At 41.1% G+C, this 24,165-nt stretch overlaps 1 protein-coding gene across 3 annotated transcripts in view; it reads left to right on the top strand.

Moving 5' to 3' along the window:
- Nucleotides 1–19,412: 19,412 nt before the first annotated feature.
- Nucleotides 19,413–24,165, top strand: part of ZFYVE1 (zinc finger FYVE-type containing 1) — a 60,837-nt gene continuing 56,084 nt past the window's right edge. The window contains exons 1-2 of one of the 3 annotated variants that reach the window (XM_012741091.2): nt 19,413–19,683; nt 21,366–22,283. In XM_012741091.2, the coding sequence (XP_012596545.1) occupies nt 21,801–22,283 (483 nt within the window). In that variant the 5' untranslated portion in view covers nt 19,413–19,683; nt 21,366–21,800. Of the gene's footprint in view, nt 19,684–20,980; nt 22,284–24,165 lie in introns of those variants that run through there. The other 2 variants (XM_012741101.2, XM_076003883.1) reach the window with 2 other exon arrangements.

Genomic DNA, 24,165 nt, shown 5'->3' on the forward strand with positions numbered 1-24,165 from the left:
TTTTAACACAGATACTTCCAAATACTGATTGTAATACACAAGCATATGATTTTCATGGAGTATATTCAGCACTTGGAAGGCATTTCTGAAATACTAAGTAGTTTTTTTCTTGATATTTGTTATTTAGCATGTTATTGCATTGAAGCTTAATCACTGCCATTTCAAGGTTAGGAGAAAGGGAAGCTCTTCTATTAAACAAGTAAATGGATTTCGAAAAACATAAATTTCTTTTATACTTGCATTGAGGTCTGAAAAATGGTGCTGGAATTGAAGTTTGGGCTTGGAATTTATATCCACTCTACATTTTGTGGAAATGGAGAGCTTGCTTCTTGTTTTAACTCTTTTTTTTTTTTTTAAAGCCAGTCAAATTTAGCAGTGGAGGGGTTGTATACCAACTTTTGTGACACTAATGATAATAAGTTCTGATAACCCACTAGCATTGGACCAGCCTTGTTTTAACTCTTGACAGCATGGGAAATACATTAAGCGGCCTGAGATTACTTGTTACTTAAATGACATCAGTTATCACTGAGATTACAAAACTACAGTGTAAATATCACATATTTACAAGATTGTTTTGCCATGTAACTTTAGGTTGAATTAAGAAACATTATAAAGTCTGCAGTAAAAGCTAATTTCCAAACTATTCAACGTTTGATTATAGTGATTGAGAGCATCTCTTCCAACCATTGAAAAATGTGAAAACCATTCTTTGAGGGCCATACAAAAGCAGGTGGTGTGTAGTTTGCCAACCCCTCACATAGATAAAATGATCTTGAGTTCCTTCCTGAGCCAAAATACTATAATTACTATATGTAAATTGGCCTCTTCCCCAAATTCATCCATATTTATCCTACAGCCATTCCCTGGGGATGTTTTCTATTTTAGCAGTCATCCTGGTGAATTTGTCTCTGATATATCTTAAGAGATTCATTTTCAGGTCAATATTTCAACCCAAGGGAAACACAGTTTGTGCTCGAGGCTCTTCAGCTCATCTCTCATTTATCTGGTTCAAGATTTTTCCACTGTTGGCTGTACATTAGAATTCACCTTTGGGAGAAAAAACAAAAATAAAAACAGAACAAAAAAAACTGATGCCCAATAAATCAGAATCTCTAGGAGTAGAGCCTGGACATCAGTATTGAAAAACAAAACAACAACAACAAAAAAAAGACAACTAAAAATAGCCAGGCATGGTGGCTCACATCTGTAATCCCAGCAGGTGGCAGGCTGAGGCAGGAGGATCACTTGAGGCCAGGAGTTTGAGATCAGCCTGGGCAACATAGCAAGATCCTGTCTTGACAATGAAAAAAATTTAAAAATTTAAAAAATTTTGAAAAAAAACAACAAAAACCTTCAGTCCCTGTACAGTGACTCATGCCTGTAATCCTAGCATTTTGGAAGGCTGAGGTGGCAGGATTGCTTGATGCCAGGAATTCGAGACCAGCCTGAGCAAGAGTGAGACTCCATCTCTAGAAAAAAATAGAAAAATTAGCTGATGTCATGTGTCTGCAGTCCCAGCTCCTTGGGAGGCTAAGGCAGGAGGATCGCTTGAGCCTAGGAGTTTGAGGTTGCAGTGAGCTATGACACCACTGCCCTCTAGCCTGGGCAACAGAGCAAGACCCTGTCTGAAAACAAAAACAAAACGAAACAAAACCCTTTAAGAGGATTTAAAGGCCTGGTGCAGTGGCTCACGCCTGTAATCCTAGCACTCTGGAGGCCGAGGCAGGTGGTTCGATCAAGGTCAGGAGTTCGAAACCAGCCTGAGCAAGAGTGAGACCCCCCATCTCTACCATAAATAGAAAGAAATTAACTGGCCAACTAAAAAAAAAAAAATATATATATATATATATATATATATAAAATTGGCCAGGAATGGTGGCGCATGCCTGTAGTCCCAGCTACTTGGGAGGCTGAGGCAGTAGGATCGCTTAAGCCAAGGAGTTTGAGGTTGTTGTGAGCTAGGCTGACGCCACGGCACTCTAGCCCGGGCAACAGAGTGAGACTGTCTTAAAAAAAAAGAGGATTTAAAAGTGTGATCAGAGTTGAATACCACTGTGCATTTCAACTACTTAGAGACTCCAGTTCTATTTACAATTTTTTTTTTATTTCAGCATATTATGGGGGTACAAATTTTAAGGTTTCAATAAATGCCCTTTCCCCCTCCCCCCATATTTACAAATTTTATTGTGCATAATAACCACTGTGATATTTGTTTAACAGGGAGATTTTCTTACCCCACCTCAGAGATTATAGGTCCATAGATCTGAGCAGGGTTAGGAAACTACATTTTTAAGTGACCCCAGATGATTCTCATTTGAGTGCTTTGAAGCCCTTAGTATAAGAGAAACTAATGCAGGTATTGTGAATATATCAGTGATTTGGGGATTGGTAGTACTGTTTTTTCTCCCTGTTTGATTTTTATGATGATGTGTTAAACATGATTTGTGTTGTAGACAATCTAATCTATAACAACGGAGGTGGTGGTATTAACTGGGAAATGGGAAGAGGGAGATTCCTGTGGTGCTGGAAATATTCTATGTATTGATTTGGGTGGAGATTACATAGTGTCTATCTATCCTCAAACTATACTCCTAGGATTATCGCACTTAACTGTGTATATGTTACACCTCAATACAAATAAAAGGAAATTCTAAAATGCTTTCAGTTCTTATTCCCTCTTTTTATAGATTGTGAAGTTATAAAGAAATATCAAACATTTTATCAAATGTATGATCCAAATATATCATCAGCCCTTTATAATTATTTCAAGAAGTTGGAAACTATATAAAAGAGTACAATTCCCAATTCCGGCGGTAACAATAACAGTTTTAAATACTGGTATTTAAGTGATTCCACAATAAAAAGCTACTAAATTTTAGTTCTTCTATATATCATCATTTATTGCAGTCTTTTTGTGAAGATCATGCAAACAAGGACTAATTTATGGTTAGAACTGAATTTTTTTTACTAAGGAGTATCATAGTATATATTTCAAAAGGTTAAAAACTTGACTCATAAAAACATATAAGGAAGATGTACCAGATTTATTTAACTCATAGATAAGGGATGGTGAAGATAGTTCAAAGAGCATTTGAAAACAGATTTATAGTCAAATAGAAAAGGAATATGGGCCGGGCGTGGTGGCTAACGCTTGTAATCCTAGCACTCTGGGAGGCCGAGGCGGGCGGATTGCTCAAGGTCAGGAGTTCAAAACCAGCCTGAGCGAGACCCCGTCTCTACTATAAAAATAGAAAGAAATTAATTGGCCAACTAATATATATATATAAAAAATTAGCCGGGCATGGTGGCTCGTGCCTGTAGTCCCAGCAACTCGGGAGTCTGAGACAGCAGGATTGCTTGAGCCCAGGAGATTGAGGTTGCTGTGAGCTAGGCTGACGCCATGGCACTCACTCTAGCCTAGGCAAGAAAGCGAGACTCTGTCTCAAAAAAAAAAAAAAAGAAAAGGAATATGGAAATGAGTTTACTGAGATATGAACAGATATAAAACAGAACAATGTGCTGAGAGATAAAATTATATGTTTTATGGTTATATCTACTGAACATATGGATGTTCAATTGTGCCACCACAATTTTTCAAAAAACCTTTCCCCATTGAGTTCACTTGATACATTATAGAAAAAACAATTGACCATATATAATTTGGTTTATTTCTGGATTCTCTATTGGGTTTCATTGATCTATATGTTAATCTTTACACAATTACCTCACTGAATTGATTAATGTAGCTTTATAATAAATCTGCATATAATGTAGTATAAGTAACTTTATTCATCTTTTATAAATTATTTGACTCATCTAGGTCTTTTGCTTTTCCATAGAAACTTTAGAATCAGCTTGTTAATTTTTGTAGGATGTGCTGGGATGTTTTTTGCTATTGCATTGAATATAGAGATCAAGATAGGCATAAATGACATCTTAACAATATTGAGTTTTCTGATCCACAAACATTGTATACATCTTTATTTATTTTGGTCTTTTAAAATTTTTCCCAAAAATGTTTTGTATTTATTAAAAGTGTACAAGTCTTAGACATAATTTGTGGGTTTTTTGGTTTTTTTTTTTTGAGACAGAGTCTCTCACTCTGTTGCCCAGGCTAGAGTAACGTGGCGTCTGCCTAGCTCAAAGCAACCTCAAACTCCTAGGCTCACGAGATCCTCCTGCCTCAGCCTCCCGAGTAGCTGGGACCACAGGCATGTGCCACCATGCCCGGCTAATTTTTTTCCCATATATTTTTAGTTGGCCAATTAATTTCTTTCTATTTTTAGTAGACACAGGGTCTTGATCTTGCTCAGGCTGGTTTCGAACTCCTGACCTTGAGTGACCCTCCCACCTCGGCCTCCCAGTGTGCTAGAATTATAGGAATGAGCCACTGCACCCGGCCCACATGATTTGTTAAATGAATCTCTGAATATTTCATTTTTAATGTTATTATAAATAAAAATGGTCCTTAAATTTCAATTTCTGTTTGTTAGAAATATAAAAAAGATTATCTTTTATAAATTTGTTGATCTTGTATTCTGTGAATTTAACTCACTTGTTAGCTCTACTAGTTTTTTTATTATGAATAACATTTTTGTATTATTTTTATAATTAGTTACTTTAATGCCATTAAAATATCATTTATGTTCATATTCATGGGGTATATAGTGATGATTCAATACACACAATGTATGGTGATTGGATTGGGACAATTAGAACATCCATTATCTCAACCATGTATCATTTCTTTGTGTTAGGAACATTCAATATCCTTCTAGCTATTTGAAACTACATATTATTGTTAACTGTAGTCATCTTATAGTGGTATAGAACACAAGAATTTATTCTTCCTATCTAGGTGTAATTTTGTATTCTTTAACAAACCTTTCCCTACCCAACTATTCCCCCTATCCTTCCCAGCCCCTAATATTATCTATTCTACTGTTTACTTCTGTGAGATCAACTTTTTGTAGTTTCCACATGAGTGAGAACATGCAGTGTTTAACCTTCTGTTCTTGGTTTATTTAACATAACATAATATCCTCCAGTTCCATCTATGTTGCCAAGAATGACAGGATTTCATTCTTTTTTTTTTTTTTTTTTTTGAGACAGAGTCTCACTTTGTTGCCCGGGCTAGAGTGAGTGCCGTGGTGTCAGCCTGGCTCACAGCAACCTCAATCTCCGGGGCTCAGCGATCCTACTGCCTCAGCCTCCCGAGTAGCTGGGACTACAGGCATGCGCCACCATGCCTGGCTAATTTTTTGTGTATATATTTTTAGTTGGTCAATTAATTTATTTCTATTTTTGGTAGAGACAGGGTCTCGCTCAGGCTTGTTTCGAACTCCTGACCTTGAGCAATCCGCCCGCCTCGGCCTCCCAGAGTGCTAGGATTACAGGCGTGAGCCACCTCGCCCAGCTGGATTTCATTCTTTTTTACTGCTGAATAGTATTCCACAGTGTATATGTACCATGCTTTCTTTATCCATTCATCTGTGTTGGACACCTAGGTTGATTACATATCTGGGCTATTGTGAATAGTGCTGTAATAAATTTTGGGGTGTAGATGCTTCTCTGATATAATAATTTTCTTTCTTTCTTTTTAAAATACGTACCTAGTAGTGGGATTGCTGCATCAACTAATAGTTCTATTTGTAGTTTTCTGAAGGACCACCACACTGTTCTCCGTAGTGGCTATACTAGTTTATGTTCCTACCAACAGTGTATAAGAGTTCCCTTTTCTCCACATCCTTGCCAGCATTTGTTATATTTTTATCTTTTTGATAATAACTATCCTACCTAGGATGAGATAATATTTCATTGTGGTTTTGATTTGCATTCCCCAGATGATTAGTAATGTTGAAGACTTTGTCATATATTTGTTGGCTATTTGTATGTCTTATTTTGTGAAATGTCTATTCAGATCATTTGTCCATTTTATTTTAATTAATTGATTAATCAATTTTTTTAGAAAGGGTAATAGCTGTACTATTATAGCTCACTGCGGCCTTGAACTCCTGGCTCAAGTGATCTTCTTGCCTCAGCCTCCCGAATAGTTGGGACTACAGGTGCGCACCACCATGCCTGGCTAATTTTTTCTATATATGTTTTTAGTCATCCAATTACTTTCTTTCTATTTTTAGTAGAGACGGATGTCTTGCCCTTGCTCAGGCTGGTCTTGAACGCCTGAGCTCAAAGGATCCACCCTCCTCGGCCTCCTGGAGTGCTACGATTACATGCGTGAGCTAGGCTAACGCCATGGCACTCTAGCCTGGGCAACAGAGTGAGACTTTGTCTCAAAAAAAAAAAAAAAATCAGTTGGCTGCAGATATGTGGACTGATTTCTGGGTTTTCTATTCTGTTCCATTGGTCTATATGTCTGTTTTATGCCTATATTATGCTGTTCTAGTTACTACAGCTTTGTAGTATATTTTGAGGTCTGGTCATGTGCTACCTCTAGTTTTGTTCTTTTTGCTTAGGATTGTTTTGGCTATTTGGGGTCATTTGTGGTTCCAGATAAATTTCAGAATTTTTTTCTATTACTGTAAAGAATGTCATTGGTACTTTGATAGGGATTGCATCAAATCTGTAGATTAGTTTGGGTAGTATTGTCATTTATTAATTCTTCTAAGCCATGATCATTCTTCTGATACATGACTATAGGATCACTTGTTTGTATGCTCTTCAATTTCTTTCATCAGTGTTTTGTAGTTTTTGTCTGTCACCTCCTTGGTTAAATTTATTCCCAGGTATTCTTTTGTAGCTATTGCAAATGGGATTGCTTTGTTGATTTATTTTTTAGCTAGTTCATTGTTTTTTGGTTTCTCTGTGTGTGTGTTTGTGTGTGTGTATGTGTGTGTGTGTGTGTGTGTGTGTGTTTCACTGCAGCCTGAAACTCCTTGGCTCAAATGGATCCTCCTGCCTTAGCCTTCCAAGTAGCTAGGGCTATAGGCACACGCCACCATGCCTGGCTAATTCTTTTTTTTTTTTTTTAGAGATGGGGTTCTCACTATGTTGTGTAGGCTGGTCTCAAACTCCTGATCTCAAGTCATCATCCTGCCCCAGCCTCCCAAAGTTCTGGCATTACAGGTGTGAGCCACTGCATCTGGCCTAGGGTTGCTCCTCAGGTCCAGCACATAGTTGCATAGCAGCCTGATTGACCTGGGGCCTTGTGTGCCAGGAGCAGCCTGCAAGGCTGTTTCTCAGGCCTGGGGTCTTGTCTGCTGGGCATGGCTCATGGGGCTATTTCTCAAATCCACGACATCAGCACAGGGCTGCTTCTATGGTCTGGGGTGTTTTTGCTAGGGGCAGCCCACAGAGCTGTTTCTCAGGCTCTGATTGTGGGCACAGGGCTGTTAAGCAGGTCAGGGACTTGTCTGCAGGGCTTGGGGCACCTCAGTACTGTTACTCAGACCCTGGGTATGGGCATGCAGCTGCTCCACCAGCCAGGGAGTGTGTCAACTGCTCAGAGCCTTGAGGGCCTCTTCTGCCTGGCGCAGGGCATGCAGCAGTTTGGCTGGCTCAAGGGTGGGTTTGCCCTGGGTGGAACTGCCAGACTGTTCCTGTGGCTGGAAGCGAGATTGGTGGTAATTTGTTTCCCTGCTGTGCCACAGCAGCATCACAGCCAATCCTGAGCCTGGGCTCTGCAATGTATGGTGTTCAGCCACCAGCGTGGACTTGGGGGAATGAAGACGGAGCCCCAGTGCAGGATAGGTGCAGAGAGAAAGGCACACACCAGAGGTGACTCTGGTCTCAAGATGGTACCATGCTGCAGCAGCTCGGCTCACAGCAGGTGGAAAGGTGGGGAATGTACAGTTTATGTTCCTAATCTGAGGCAATGCCCCTGTGTGACTCCCCAGCAGGTCTCCGAACCAGGAGAATATGAGAATATGGGATTCTCCTGTTGTTAGGACTGTAGATGCTTGCCATGGCATTAGGTGATGGTGGGGGAATCTTCTGCTTACCTTTTCCTCACAACAGGAAGTCTCTCCTGACTCCAGGCAGACCGATCCAGGCAGGGGCTGTGGGGCTGTGCGGAGGTCAGGTGCCTGCACGCTGCTTTCCTGGACTTCTGATCACCACACGTGGGTCTCCACTCCCCCACGGCACTCCAGCACCCTCCATTTTACACTCCAGTCAAATCTTAACTGTTTATCGCCTTAGTCCTTTCTTATGGTGGTGGCAGGACAAATGCCAGGTGTCTCTCATCAGTCATCTTGCTCCCAAGCTTAGAGGTTCTTTACTGCTAGGTCACTGCCTCCTTTTTGGCTCTAGGTGGTGCCTTAAGCCCAGGTTCACCTTGGCTCTTGTGGAAAAATTGGAACTCTGTGCTTCCCAAATGGGGGAGGTCCTGGGCAGTGCAGGAAGGCTGGCTAGGGGTTCATGCCCAGGGGACCTGTGGGAAGAACCTCCTACAGTGTGGTGCTGCTGACCAGCCGCTCTGATTTGGCCTCTCCTTGGGCCGAGTTACAGAGCAGAGTTTCCAGCGCTGGGTATGGTAGTTCCACCCCCCCACACACACTTAGTCTCTGCCTGTCCTCGGGCTATTTCTCCCTTTAGGCACTTGCAGTCCTTCCTTTGGGTTAATGTAGGGGTTCTCATGCCAGGGAACTCAAGATGGTGGGGAAGCTGGTTGTCCACTTCAATCTCACTTTTCCCAGTGTAGAAACAGTGAGTTGGGGGAAATTTTCCACATGTTGGGTGTCAGGCAGCATGGAAAGGGGTATCTCAAATGTGGAAGTCTGATTCTTTCACCTCTGCTCGGAACTTTCTTACTTCTCTGGTCCTGGGAACTGTATCAACTTCATATTTGAGTTCTGGGATATTTCTGATGATAATCTTGACACTGTATATTTGTTTTTGGGTTTTTGTTGGGAGGAATAAAGCCAGCTGGCTTCTAGGCCACCATTTTGGAACTGGAAATCTAATTTGTTTTTTGTTTTTTTAAAAGATTCCTTAGGTGTGCTATATAAATAAACAATCATGTAATTTGTCAATAATGACAGTTTTCCTGTGTCATTGGACACATTTTCTTTGTTTCTTTCTTTCTCCCTCTCTCTCCCTTTCTTCCTTTATCCTTTCTTCTTCCTCCTCTTTCTTCTCCTTCTCCTCTCTGTCTCTTTCTTATTTGTAATTGGTGGAACTTCTATAATAGAAGTGGTTAGAGATGACAATCATGCTTTATTCCTATTTTATTATTATTATTTATCATTTATTTACAAATTTACAATTTATTCATTTGCCATTAAGCATGTTATTAGCTGTAGATGTTTTGTAGATGTCCTTTATCAGGTTGAGGAAGTTTTCTCTTTTTTACTGAGAATTTTTCTTTTTTTGAGACAGAGTCTCTCTCTGTTCTGGGTTAGAGTGCCGTGGTGTCAGCCTAGCTCACAGCAACCTCAAACTTGTGGGCTCAAATGATCCTCCTGCCTCAGCCTCCCGGGTAGCTGGGACTACAGGCATATGCCACCATGCCCGGCTAATTTTATAAATATATCTTTTACTTTTCCAGTTAATTTCTTTTTATTTTTTAATAGAGACGAGGTCTCGCTCTTGCTCAGGCTGGTCTTGAAGTCCTGAGCTCAAACGATCCACCTGCCTCAGCCTCCCAGAGTGCTAGGATTACAGGTGTGAGCCACTGCGCCTGGCTGTGCTGTCATAAGTGAGTGTTGATTTTTTTTCTTTCTTTCTTTTTTTTTTTTTTTTGAGACAGAGTCCCACTCTGTTGCCGTGGCTAGAGTGCCGTAGCATCAGCCTAGCTCACAGCAACCTCAAACTCCTGGGCTCAAGTGATCCTCCTGCCTCAGCCTCCCGAGTAGCTGAGACTACAGGCATGTGCCACCATGCACGGCTAATTTTTTCTATATATTTTTAGTTGGCCAATTAATTTCTTTCTATTTTTAGTAGAGACGGGGTCTTGCTCTTGCTCAGGCTGGTTTCAAACTCCTGACCTTGAGCGGTCCACCTGCCTCGGCCTCCCAGAGTGCTAGGATTGATTACAGGCGTGAGTCACTGGGCCAGGCCTGACTTTTTTTTTTTCTTTTGAGACACAGTCTTGCTCTGTTGCCCTGAATAGAGTGCAGTGGTGTTATCATAGCTCACTGCAAACTCTAACTCCTGGGCTGAAGCAATCTCCTTGCCTCAGACTCCTGAGTAGCTGGGACTACAAGCATGCACAACACTGTACTAATTTTTTTCTATTTTTGGTAGTGATGGGGTCTCACTCTTGGTCGGCTTGATTTTTTTTCAAATGCTTTTTATATGTCTTTTGAGATCATCATGTTTTCTTTTGTTTTCGCATGTTAATATGATAAATCATATTGTTTGATTTTTTTTTTTTTTAGACAGAGTCTCACTCTGTTGCCCAGGCGAGAGTGAGTGCCGTGGCATCAGCCTAGCTCACAGCAACTTCAAATTCCTGGGCTCAAGCGATCCTTCTGCCTCAGCCTCCCGAGGAGCTGGGACTACAGGCATGTGCCACCATTCTATATATATTAGTTGGCCAATTAATTTCTTTCTATTTATAGTAGAGACGGGGTCTTGCTCTTGCTCAGGCTGGTTTCGAACTCCTGACCTCAAGCAATCTGCCTGCCTCAGCCTCCCAGAATGCTAGCATTACAGGCCTGAGCCACTGCACCTGGCCTGATCTTTAATTATTATATAATCCTTACATTCCTGGGTCACAGCCCACTTCATCATAATGAATTATTTTTTTTACATATTGATGAATTTCACCTTGAAATTATCGTTAAGGACTTTTGTGTTTATCTACATGAGGAGTATTGTAGTTTTATTTCTTGTAGTTTTTTTATTATTATTTATTTTTTTATTTTACCGTGATATGATTCAGGAAATTTTTATTTTTGAGACAGAGTCTCACTTTGTTGCCCAGGCTAGAGTGAGTGCTGTGGCGTCAGCCTAGCTCACAGCAACCTCAAACTCCTGGGCTCAAGTGATCCTCTTGCCTCAGCCTCCTGGGTAGCTGGGACTACAGGAATGCACCACTGTACCCAGCTAATTTTTTTGTATAATTTTATATATTTTTGTATAATTTTTAGTTGGTCTATTAATTTCTTTCTATTTTTAGTAGAGACGGGGTCTCGCTCTTGCTCAGGCTGGTTTTGAACTCCTGACCTTGAGCAATCCTCCCACCTACGCCTCCAGACTGCTAGGATTACAGGTGTGAGCCTCTGCACCCAGCCTCTTATAAGTGTTTTTTTGGCTGATTTCTGTATCAGGATAATATTGGCCTTATTAGATAAGTTGGGAATTGTTCTCTCCTCTTCTATTTCCTGGAAGAATTTATGTAGAGTTGGTATTATTTCTTCCTTAAGTGTTTTGTAGAATTTACTAGCAAAGCCATTAGCACTTGGAATTTTCTTTACAGGAATGTTTTTAACTAAAATTCAATTTTCTTAATAGATATAGGGTTATTCAAATTATATATTTCTTCATTTGGTAGTTTGTATCCTTTGAGGTACTTAGCCATTTATTTGTAAGTTGTTAAATTTATTGACATAACATTATTAATAGTATGTTCTCATTTTTTTTACTGTATAGAGGATTTGAAGTGGTTTTCTTTTTCATTTCTTTAGAGGTAATTGTGTCATTCTTCCCCTCCCCCCCATAAGCCTGGCTATAAAGTTATCCATTTTTTCCCGCAGATGTAGCCAATCTTTTATGCTAAAAAATAATAATAATAATAATAAAAATAAAGTTACCTTTTTTTTTTTTTTTTTTTTTTTTTAAAGTTACCCATTTTTAAAAATCCTTTCAGTGAACCAGCTTTTGGATTCTGGGATCTTTTCTTTTCTTTCTTTCTTTTAAAAAGTACAATGATATACTTTATTATTCTAAATAAAGCAATAGAATGTTTCTCACTTATAAGGCCTGATTGGCTCCACCAACTTTAATGGGATGGGTGTATTGTGTTCTATGTTGATTTCTGTTCTTATTTTTATTATTTTCTTCTCCTTGCTTAATTTGCATTTAATTTGCTCTTGTTTTTCCAGTTTTATAAGACGGAGTTCCAAATAATTGATTTGACCCTTTTCTTTTTCTCTGAGACAAGCATTATTTTCTATAAATTCCTCTTAAACATCATTTCTGTTTCATTTTTAATCAGCCCAAAATATTTTCTAATTTTCTTTGTGGTTTCTTCTTTGACTGAAGCATTATTTAGAAATGAGTTGTTTAATTTCCAAATATTTGGGGATTTTCTAGTTATATTTCTGTTTTAGATTTCTATAATAGTTAATTCTATTATGGTCAGAATAAATACTTTATATAATTTCAATTCTTCTAAGTATATTGAAGTTTATTTTATTGCCAAATATGATCTATCTTGATGAATGTCCTGTGTGCATGTGAAAAGAATGTATTTCTGCTCTTGTTGGATGGAGCATTTTATAAATGTGGTAAGGTCAAGTTGGTTGATAATGTTCAGGTCTTCCATATCCTTACTGATTTCCTGCCTATGTTTTCTATCAGCTACTGACAGAGGAGTTTAGAAAAGTCCAGCTGGCCGGGAGCGGTGGCTCACGCCTGTAAGCCTAGCACTCTGGGAGGCCGAGGCGGGCGGATTGCTCGAGGTTGGGAGTTCGAAACCACCCTGAGCGAGACCCCATTTCTACTAGAAATAGAAAGAAATTAATTGACCAACTAAAAATATATATACAAAAAATTAGCTGGGCATGGTGGTGCATGCCTGTAGTCCCAGCTACTTGGGAGGCTGAGGCAGGAGGATTACTTGAGCCCAGGAGTTTGAGGTTGCTGTGAGCTAGGCTGACGCCACGGCACTCACTCTAGCCAGGGCAACAAAAGTGAGACTCTGTTTCAAAAAAAGAAAGAAAAGAAAAGTCCAACTGTATTTGTGTACTTATCTATTTACCTTTTCAGTTCTTTCAGTATTTCCTTTAAATATTTTAAAGCTCTGGCCGAGTGCTCATGCCTGTAATCCTAGCACTCTGGGAGGCGGAGGCGGGTGGATCACTCAAGGTCACGAGTTCGAAACCAGCCTGAGCGAGACCCTGTCTCTACTAAAAATTAAAAAAAAAATAAATTAATTGGCCAGCCGGGCATGGTGGTGCATGCCTGTAGTCCCAGTTACCTGGGACACTGAGGCAGAAGGATCGCTTGAGCCCAGGAATTTTGAGGTTGCTGTGAGCTAGGCTGACAGCACTCTAACCTAGGCAACAGAGTGAGATTGTCTCTAAAAAAATTAAAAATAAAAATAAATAAATACTTTAAAGCTCTGTTATTAGGTGCATACATATTTGGAATTATGTCTTCTTGATAAAGTAACTTCTTTATCATTATAAAAGTTCTCCCAGCCCGGTGTGGTGGCTCAGGCCTGTAATCCTAGCACTTTGGGAGGCCAAAGCAGGAGAGGAGAATTCCTTGAGGTCAGGAGTTTGAGACCAGCCTGAGCTAGAGTGATACCCCTGTCTCTACTAAAAATAGAAAAAAATTAGCCCAGCAACTAAAAATAGAAACAAAAACTTAGCTGGTTGTGGTGGCACACACCTGTAGTCCCAGCTACCTGGGAGGCTGAGGCAGGAGGAAATAGCTTGAGCCCAGGAGTTTGAGGTTGCTGTGAGCTAGGCTGACACCATGGCACTCACTCTAGTCTGGGCAACAAAGTGAGACTCTGTCTCAAAAAAAAAAAAAAAAAAGTCTCCCTAACCCTGGTGAAATTTTTGATGTTATATTTTCCTTGTTTTATAATAATGTGACCATTACAGATGAGTTTCAAGTAGTGTTTGCATAGTATATCTTTCTTTCTTTTTTTTTTTTTTTTGAGATAGAGTCTCACTCTGTTGCCCCGGCTAGAGTGCTCTGGTGTCAGCCTAGCTCACAGCAACCTCAAACTCCGATGCTCAAGGGATCCTTCTGCCTCAGCCTCCCGAGTAGCTAGGACTACAAGCATGCGCCACCATGCCTGGTTAATTTTTTCTATATATTTTTAGTTGGCCAATTAATTTATTTCTATTTATAGTAGAGACTGGGTCTTGCTCTTGCTCAGGCTGGTTTCAAACCCCTGACCTTGAGCGTTCCTTCTGCCTCGGCCTCCCGGAGGGCTAGGATTATAGGGGTGAGCCACCGCCCCCGGCCCCAACATTCTTTATTTTTTTGTGTAAACCTAAATTTCCCTCTGGTATCATTTTCCTTTTGCTTAAATTATGTTTTTTATCTTGTAGTACAGGTTTGCTTATGATTAATTCTCTATGATTTAGGTTGTTTGAAAAGTCTTCATTTTGCCTTCACTTATACATATTTGATCATTACAATATCTGAGAATCTCAGAGGTAAAAATATATTGCTTGTTGATGATTCTTTTCTTTTTTTGAGACAGACTCTGACTCTTTTGCCTTGGGTAGAGTGCAGTGGTGTCATTGTAGCTCACTGGAACTTCAAACTCCTGGGCTCAAGGAATCCTCCCGCCTCAGCCTCCTGAGTAGCTGGGACTACAGGCACAGGCCATGATGTCTGTCTAATTTTTCTGTTTTTAGTACAGAAGGAATCTTGCTCTTGCTCAGGTTGGTCTTGAACTTCTGAGCTCAAGGGATCCTCCTGCCTCGGCCTCTCAGAGTGCTAGAATTACAGATGTGAGCCACTGTGCCCAGCTAACTTGTTGCTGATTCTTACTCATGGGAACTTGTTTCTGTGAGCTGATATTTAGCTTAAGTATTTGTGACAATACTTAGGAGCTTGAGTTGAGGATGCTTTCCTCCAAAAATGGTTTACATTTATACTTGATGTATGCTAAGGTACATTATCATCCTGGGATCACTTCGATACAGACTCAGAGAGTAAAGCTATGTTCACAAATTCTCAGAAGAGACTCTTACTATTATCACTATTATAGCATAGTCCACCCGGATTCACACACACAAAGATGGGTTTCCTTTTTTCCTCCCTTTGTTGGCAGGCAAATGTTTTCTAGCCCATCTTTAACTCAGTCTGTTGAGTCTGCAGGCTCTCTTTTTAAAGGGCTTTCTTTAATTGCCCAAAGCTTAGTCTCCCATTCTCCTACACAGTTATTAATCATCAGGACTCTAGGATAAGCCCCCAGGGCTTTCTGATCAATTTATTAGCTCCCTTTTTACTTTCTTTCTTTCTTCCTTTTTCTATTTTTTTTAACACTGGGCAATTCCTCTTATTTTCTTGTCAGTTTAGTAATGCATTTAAATATATACTTGAGGTATATCCAACATCCTTGTATTCTGCTACATAAGCCTTTTTAGAATATTAAATCATGCACAATGTTGGAAATGGGAGTCCCATTCTGAATTCCAGACTCTCAAACTCGTCCTTTTTTTTTTTTTTTTTTTAATGGAGTCTATGTTGCTCAGGCCAGACTCAAATTCCTAGGCTCAAATGAACCTTCTGCCTCAGCCTTCCGAGTAGCATTTCTTTTTCTAACTAATTAAGTTTTAAAATTTTTATTTTTTATCATGAGATATACAATTATTAGAGTGCAAGAGACATATGAACTGTTTAAAGCATAATTACCAAGTGAAGATTGTTGTGACCACCACCTACATCAAGAGTAGATCACTCACTGCCAACACCCAGAAGCCCACCATGTGCCTTGATCATATGGGCTCTGTCTTGAGCTAACTATTAGCTTGACTGTTGTTCCTTTTTTTTTTTTTGAGACAGAGTCTCGCTTTTTGCTGCCCAAGCTAGAGTGAGTGCCATGGCGTCAGCCTAGCTCACGGCAACCTCAATCTCCTGGACTCAAGCAATCCTCCTGCCTCAGCCTCCCAAGTAGCTGGGACTACAGGCATGCACCACCATGCCCGGCTAATTTTTTCTATATATATTAGTTGGCCAATTAATTTCTTTCTATTTATAGTAGAGACGGGGTCTCGCTCTTGCTCAGGCTGGTTTCGAACTCCTGACCTGGAGCAATCTGCCCGCCTCAACCTCTCAGAGTGCTAGGATTACAGGCCTGAGCTGTTGTTCCTTTTTTGTAATATGGCTCATAATACGGTAAGGCAACCACCCTGCTGAAAACAACAAAAAATGTTGGTAAAATACTGAAGAGTCGACAAGAGGATAAAGAATTATCAGACCAAAATTTAGGTGACGGCAAGATCCAGAGAGTAAGAAGAGTAATGATGTCATCTTTAACTGGAAGGTGTGTACCTTACTTGGTGCACTTTAGCTGGGCTTTTCTAGGCCTACTTAGGCAAGTGGTACAGAAGACCAGGCGCAGGATGTGGTGGAAGTGAAAAGTCTAAATTTGGGAACTCGAAAGGGTACAGTTTCAGTGACAGTGAATGAAAAGTACACACTACCCCCCTCAAAAGACTGGAAAGAAAATTGTTTTGAAAGGGAGAGATTATGGAGCTGTGGGTGGGTGGCACTGGACCCATAATCCAGCCAGCCCTCCTAGGGATATGTAGCAAATACACATCTCCTAGTGGTCAACAACAACAACACCTCAAACACTGAATTCAGTTTCAAATGGTCTATCTTTGCTGAAGCAAAAGCAAATCCTCTAGGGAAAGAATGAACCTTATTCTTTATGTGCTGGCTTGAAGTCCAATACTTTTATGATTCAAGGGACATAATTAGACCAAATTCACATAATGTACGAGGATTATATTGCTTCAAACAATTCCCACCAATAATTTTCCAAGGAAAATGCAGCTTATAGTAAAAAATAACCAAGCACACAAAGAGTGAGAATAAGTAAAAACAACTGACAAAAGGAGCTGATTTGATAATTTCATTTATCTGTTAAAAGGAATGCAAGTAAACTAGTTATTATTATTATTATTATTGACATACTATTACTGAATATTCAGCATCAGAAGAATAAGGACAAGTGGTTTGAAGAGAAGGAAAGAGGAATTTATTAATTTGCTGGCAAATGAGGAGGCTGTCAGACTCCCATTTCAAAGTACTAGGGTTCTGCTTCTGAGCAGAAGTACGAGCTTTTAAAGGTTCTGATCAATCCCATTTTTGGCTAAGACAATCTCATGACCTCCGTCCAGATTAATCTCATCTTCAGCTAACACAATCTTGTGAACTTTGTCCAGATTAATTCCATCTCCTGTGGCACAAAAAACAAAGGACACTCCCCTGCCCTTTCTGACCACTGGCCTGAGGCAGGGATGCAGGTCCTAGCTCTCCAAAAGGAGTAGGGGATGTTTTAGAGAGGCAAAACATTTTTGCCATTTTTTCCAAAGTCATTTCTTCTATTACATATTTCCACCTGTCAATATTACCCTTTAATATCTATGGGAGGAGGGGTGACACCTGTGTTACAATATTGTAATTACATCGTAAAAAATTTCAAGGGTACAAATGTGTATAAATGAAAAGTCTCTTCTTTCTCACCTTAGTTACACTCATTTTCCACAGTTTTAGGGGTTCTTCTAGGGGTTACCATTATAACTTTAGGAAATATACTTTAAGGTGTGCATCAATGTCTTTAAAAATAACTTATTAAATATCATTTTGTTTCCAGGACATATTAATATACTCATTTTATAAGTAGGGGTATGAAGCAAACTATTAAGGCTATATGAAATTATATTGGTAATCCTAGGAATAAAACCTTCCAGGGAAACTTTATGGCATGCTAGTCAGTTTCAAGAGCCTAGTTTAAGATCTTTTATCTTAACTTGTTTCTACAATCCCTTCATTCCTCCCCAGGCCTCCATTTCCAAATAAACAGTAAGTTTTAAAGTGCTATAGATTGTTTTGTTCTTAATACCCTGGTTTGTGATCTGGCATCGGAAAAAAAAATTCTCAGCCATGTTGTACATTCAGTCCAGCTGTTGGCTCGCTGCCCAGTATTGAAAACATAATTTTCAGCAATATAATCTTCATATACTATTATGTAGATTTGGTTTTATTATTGGTCTAATTATGTTCCTTGAATCATAAAAGTATTGGACTTCAAGGCAGCACATAAGGTTTTGTCCCAGCTTTGTCAATAATATGCTTTGTGACCTTGGCAAGTCACTTAACCTTAGTTTTCTCTCCTGGGTTAACAATTATCAAGATAGAATCACAGAACGTTAGAATTGGCAAGGACCTCAGAAATTACACAGTAAAATTCCTTCATTTTATGGTGAAGTTGAGTAACTTAGCTCAGTCACCAAATGGCTAGCAGCTTTTCTAGAAGCAGCACTCAGTCTTCAGCATTACAGACCAGTACTCTTTTCATTAGGCTTTCATTTATGTTGTTTCAAGAAACAAACAAACAAACAAAAAGTGAAAGCACTAAACAAATACAAGGCCAATTTGAAAAAGCCAGAGAAATGTTAACCATTGGCTTGTATTGGAAGCTTATCTGAAAATGTACCTCATCTAACTTAAAGAAAATTTAAAATTCATACATTCTGAAACTATATAAGGAAAGGTCAGAAAAATAATAGGTAGGAAAGAAAAGTAATGGTTGGCTTGGAGAATACCCTTGAAGTGTGTTAAATAAAAATTATAGGAGGCCATTGTTTTAGACTCATCTTCTGTACTAGGCCCCAACAGACCAGAGTAACAATTATAATAAAATAGAGTCACCCATGCTGAAGTTCCATGGTGCCAAACCAAACTAAGTTATCCAACCCATTGAGAAATCAGGAGAGCAAAAGATAACAGCCAATTTCCCAAACATGGCAGTTTTAATCCTGCATGATCATGAGACTCTGTCTTTAATCTTTATACAAAAGAAGTAGCCAGAAGTAAACTGATGTTAACCAATCAGTTATTTTTCTGCTGTTGAGTCTCCTTGTCCTGCCTTACAAGAAAAGTAACTTTGAAATGACTCATACACTCTGTTCTTTGCTTTTGCTTTCTTCAAGTCTTCTGTCTATAAAGTCCAACCTCTTTTTCCCAACTCATCTGAACACTTACTCCATTTTACAGAATGAAGTGTTGCCCTATTCTAGAATCGCAATAAAGCCAGTTGAAATCTTTAAATTTGTCGTAATTTTGTCCTTTGACAAGGGAAAACAAAACTCACATCTCAAGAGAGTGCTTATATTCTTTTATCACTTCTTTCTGGTCTTTTCCTAGTTTTTGCCAGGTGAAATTGGGGAAATGGAGACTGCCTGTTTTTACATATTTGTGAAGGAATGGTGTGCAATAAGGGTGATTTGAATCCAAATTATTTGCCTCGCCATTTCCCACCTATACTAAACATCATTACAACAGTTCTCTAATTTACTGCCATTCCTTCCCCAGCCACTACCCCCAAAAAACATGCTGAAACAGGCGGAACCCACCGTCAATGGGAAAACTCCAAGTCCCGAAATGCTCCCCACCGCCCCTAGCCAGAGCAGCCCCTCCCGTCCTGGGAGTTGTAGTCAGTCAGAGTCATTCAGCGCCTTCCCTTGGGGGATGTGCGCCGCAGAGAACTACAACTCCCAGGAGGCAACGCGCGCACGCCCCCGCCCCCTGGCGTCGGGCACCACCCCTCCCGCTCCTCCCTCCCGGGGCTGCACCGCTCACGCCTTCCTGTTAGTCCGAGCTGGGAGAAGTTCACTCCGATCAGCTGATCCCAACTGACAACAGGAGAGGAGGAAGCCCGGGAGGCAACGACGGAGGAGGGGGGCGGAGATGGAGAAGAGGATGGATCTGCAGGTGCCCTGAGGAACAACCCCGCCCCCACCGGCGCCCTGCGGCCCCCCCAACGCTGCCCCGCAGCGGCCGATCTGCTCAGTGGCGGGATCCCCGGGCCGCGGCGGGCAGGGCAGGGCGGGGAGGGCACGGCCCAGCGCTGGGCGAGCGACCGTCCTGGGGCTCCGGCTGCCCCCGGGAGGAGGGGGGGGAGGGTGCGGCTGGAGTGGGGGTGGGGTGGTATAAACAATGGATTCGGCTCCGGGCTTTGCCGGCTTGGGGGGGATTTTGGGGGACCTTCTTTGTTCTTAGGCTCTGCTCCTACCACTCGGGTTGTGGTGGTGTTGACCGGGAGGAAGGAAGGGTGAGGAACCCCCGGCTGGAGAGAGGCGTCGAGGTGGGGGCCTGAGTGGGCAGATTGTTTGGTTGGCCTGGCCGGGGGTGAGATGTTCTTTTGAAGGATGATTTTGTATTTTTCTTAATTATGACAAGTTTTGTTTACAATTGGGAGCTGGCTGGGCACGTCTGAGGTTAGGGTGTAAATAAGGTCTTCTACTCCCTTCGACTTCCTTGTTTATATAAAAATAAGATTGATAGATTGATTACTGTAGGGGAGGAGCGACTATCTGAGAGGAGGGCATTACACTTTGTTGGGGCATTGGAATGGGGTTCACATCTAGGGCGAATTAGGAATATCATTAATATAATTGTAGAAGTGACAAAAGCCCCTTTCCTTCCCCAGTTATCATTTTTCCTTTTTCTTTAAAGTTTATTTTAAGTTAGTTTTTGAGTGGCAAAGAGAAAATTTATTTGTTTTGACTCACTGCAGGCCTGGCTTTGCTGTGGGCCACAGTGGAGGAATTGTCTCCTGTTGCTCCCTTTTTTTGCAGTTAAAGAAGGGACAAAAGGAAGTACAATTGTTTTTTATTGTTTTCAAACATGAGATTGTGACTGTTGTTTCCAGGTTCAGAGTCCTTCACAGGCATCTGTCCAGAGTTGAAACGATTCAGTTACAGATCTGCTCAGGTCTTTGATGGATCTAAAGTTTATTATTATTATATTTTCATTAGGTTTTTATAGACCTCTTTCTCCACCTCTCTCATTTGTGGGTACAGGTGGGGGTGCATAGGGTTGTCCTTCCAAGGCTATTTGCTTAGTGATTTTGATTCTGAATTTAATAACTGAATGAATAAAGATTTCAGTTTGGGAAATAGAACAGCAAAGTCTCTTAAATGTCTTGGGCCTAGAAGTGGTGTTTGTTTTCCTAAGGAGCCTTAGCCATGATTTTGAGAAGAAATGTCTAGTATCAGAACAAGCCAGTGTAAGTTTTACAAGAAATAATGAGATTTTTCTCTATAATTTTGGCCTAGTATTTAATCACAATCTTTTTTTTTTTTTTTGAGACAGAGTCTCACTTTGTTGCCCAGGCTAGATTGAGTGCCGTGGTGTCAGCCTAGCTCACAGCAACCTCAATCTCCTGGGCTCAAGCAATCCTGCTGCCTCAGCCTCCCAAGTAGCTGGGACTACAGGCACATGCCACCATGCCCCGCTAATTTTTTCTATATATATTAGTTGGCCAATTAATTTCTTTCTATTTATAGTAGAGATGGGGTCTCGCTCTTGCTCAGGCTGGTTTCGAACTCCTGACCTCGAGCAATCTGCCCACCTCGGCCTCCCAGGGTGCTAGGATTACAGGCGTGAGCCACCGTGCCCGGCCCCACAATCTTTTTTTAAGGTGCACTTCTGGTTTTTAAATGAGTGAAATCCTTTTCCTTCCTCTATTGTAGGTGTCCTCTGAAATATTGACTTTAGCTTGAATTATATTGAAAAGCTCCTGACCACTTTCACTACCAAAACTTTGTGGCTGATGCCCAACTAATAAGCCCATCTCTGTGAACCCAACAGACCTCTCTCTCAAATAGCCATAAATGACCCTTTCAAGTTAATTTGACCACATATTTGCTTGCACTTTACGGAGGATGAAACCATCAAACCAAATCAACGTTGCTGCTGATACAAGAGTCTTGGAGGCAGAAAATTAAAAATTTGAACATTTGTGAGTGTGTGAAGATTATAATAGGACACTGAAGGTTTTCTTTTTTAAGGTGTTCAGAACTCTGTGGAAGTTCTGTGCAGTCTTCAGATTCAAAGCCCTTGTCTTCATTCCTGGGGCAAGCTCAGTGACTGTTGTATGGTGGGTGTGTTTCCTTACCAGTCTGAGTATGAGTGCCCAGACTTCCCCAGCAGAAAAGGGCCTGAATCCGGGGCTGATGTGCCAGGAAAGTTACGCCTGCAGTGGGACTGACGAAGCTGTCTTTGAGTGTGATGAGTGCTGTAGTTTGCAGTGTCTCCGTTGTGAGGAGGAACTCCACCGGCAGGAGCGCCTGCGAAACCATGAGCGGATAAGACTCAAACCCGGCCACATCCCTTACTGTGACCTCTGCAAGGGTCCCAATGGGCATTTGCCAGGTGTTAGGCAGAGGGCAGTGGTGAGGTGCCAGACCTGCAAAATCAACTTGTGCCTGGAGTGCCAGAAGAGGACTCATTCTGGGGGTAACAAAAGGAGACATCCCGTTACTGTGTACCATGTCAGTAATGTCCAGGAGTCGCTGGAAGCAGAAGAGATGGATGAGGAGACCAAGAGGAAGAAGATGACTGAGAAGGTTGTGAGTTTCCTCCTAGTAGATGAAAATGAAGAAATTCAGGTAAGCACTTGGGTGTAGTGGAATTCATGCAGTGGAGATCTGTTGTTGGAAGGTAGCGCTCAAAAAGATAGTCCAAGAGGAGAGATCACATTTTAATCATTAAAAGACAAGGCCCCTGAAGGCTTGAGTTGCATGTAATCAGATTAAGTTGTTTATCAGCTTTGTGATCTCAGGCTAAATTACTTTACCTCTCTGAGCCTTAGTTTTCTCATCTATAAAATAGGGACAAACCAGGCATGGTAGGTCTGCCTGTAATCTTAGCTACTCAGAAGGCTGAGTGTGGGAGGATCACTTGAGTCCAGGAATTCCAGTGCTGTAGTGAGCTGTGATCGCGTCTGTGAGTAGCCACTGCATTCCAGCCTGGGCAACATAGTGAGATCTCATCTCTAAAAAAAATTTAAAAAGTAAAAAACAAAAGAAAATGGAGACAGTGCTTACTCTTTATTGGGTTGTTTTGATGATAAAATGAGACAGTGTTTGTAAAGCCTGTCACATAATAAATGGTCAGTATATGGTAGCTATTGTGTTATTATTAGGAGGAACTGCTTTAAAACAGATTTTTATTTTTTTAATTCAAAAAATATTTTTTTTGACACAGAGTTTTGCTTTATTGCCCAGGCTAGACTGAGTGCTGTGGCGTCAGCCTAGCTCACAGCAACCTCAATCTCCTGGGCTCCGGCAATCCTCCTGCCTCAGCCTCCTGGGTAGCTGGGACTACATGCGCCACCATGCCCGGCTAATTTTTTTTTTTTTTTTTTTTTTTTGAGACAGAGTCTCGCTTTGTTGTCCAGGCTAGAGTGAGTGCCGTGGCGTCAGCCTAGCTCACAGCAACCTCAAACTCCTAGGCTCGAGTGATCCTTCTGCCTCAGCCTCCCAAGTAGCTGGGACTACAGGCATGTGCCACCATGCCCGGCTAATTTTTTATATATATATATCAGTTGGCCAATTGATTTCTTTCTATTTATAGTAGAGACAGGGTCTCGCTCTTGCTCAGGCTGGTTTTGAACTCCTGACCTTGAGCAATCCGCCCGCCTTGCCCTCCCAAGAGCTAGGATTACAGGCGTGAGCCACAGCGCCCGGCCTTTTTTTTTTTTTGAGGCAGAGTCTCGCTTTGTTGCCCAGGCTAGAGTGAGTGATAGGGCATCAGTCTAGCTCACAGCAACCTCAAACTCCTGGGGTCAAGCAGTCCTGCTGCCTCAGCCTCCCAAGTAGCTGGGACTACAGGCATGTGCCACCATGCCCAGCAAATTTTTTCTATATATATTAGTTGGCCAATTAATTTATTTCTATTTTATAGTAGAGACAGGGTCTCGCTCTTGCTCAGGCTGGTTTTGAACTTCTGAGCTCAAGCAGTCCACCTGCCTCGGCCTTCCAGAGTGTTAGGATTACAGGCATGAGCCACTGCGCCCGGCCTAAAACAGATTTCTGAGTGAGAGCACTTGGGCAAGTTTTGAGTAAATGTCAGTGATGAGGGACTGTACCTATCCAGGGAAAGAAACACTAACAATGGGTCCCATAGGAGTGTTAGAGTGTAAGTCATGAACCTGCTATCTTGATTTAGAGAGGTAGATCTCTAAAAAGTGGCTTTTAATAAGGACAGTATTCTCCCTAAATGGTGTCTTTATATTGTCACATAGAGGGTTCTGATCAGTTAAAGCCAGTGAGGGCATCTAGGAGTACAGGGTGACTAGATATTTGGTTTGATTCTGAGTTGGGGCTGGGTAGTGCATGATTGGGGCAAATTGGGAAGATGGTAGTGTGTGACAGCTAGTAGTGATTGGGGAAGGGGTAGTATAATGTTTATACTTTCCCATGGGCTTTCAAGTGAAGGCTGCTTGAATTTACACCCTTGACTATATAACCATGGGCAAGTTATTTATTT

The sequence above is a fragment of the Microcebus murinus genome, chromosome 6 (genome assembly GCF_040939455.1).
Source record: "Microcebus murinus isolate Inina chromosome 6, M.murinus_Inina_mat1.0, whole genome shotgun sequence".
Lineage (NCBI taxonomy): Eukaryota > Metazoa > Chordata > Mammalia > Primates > Cheirogaleidae > Microcebus > Microcebus murinus.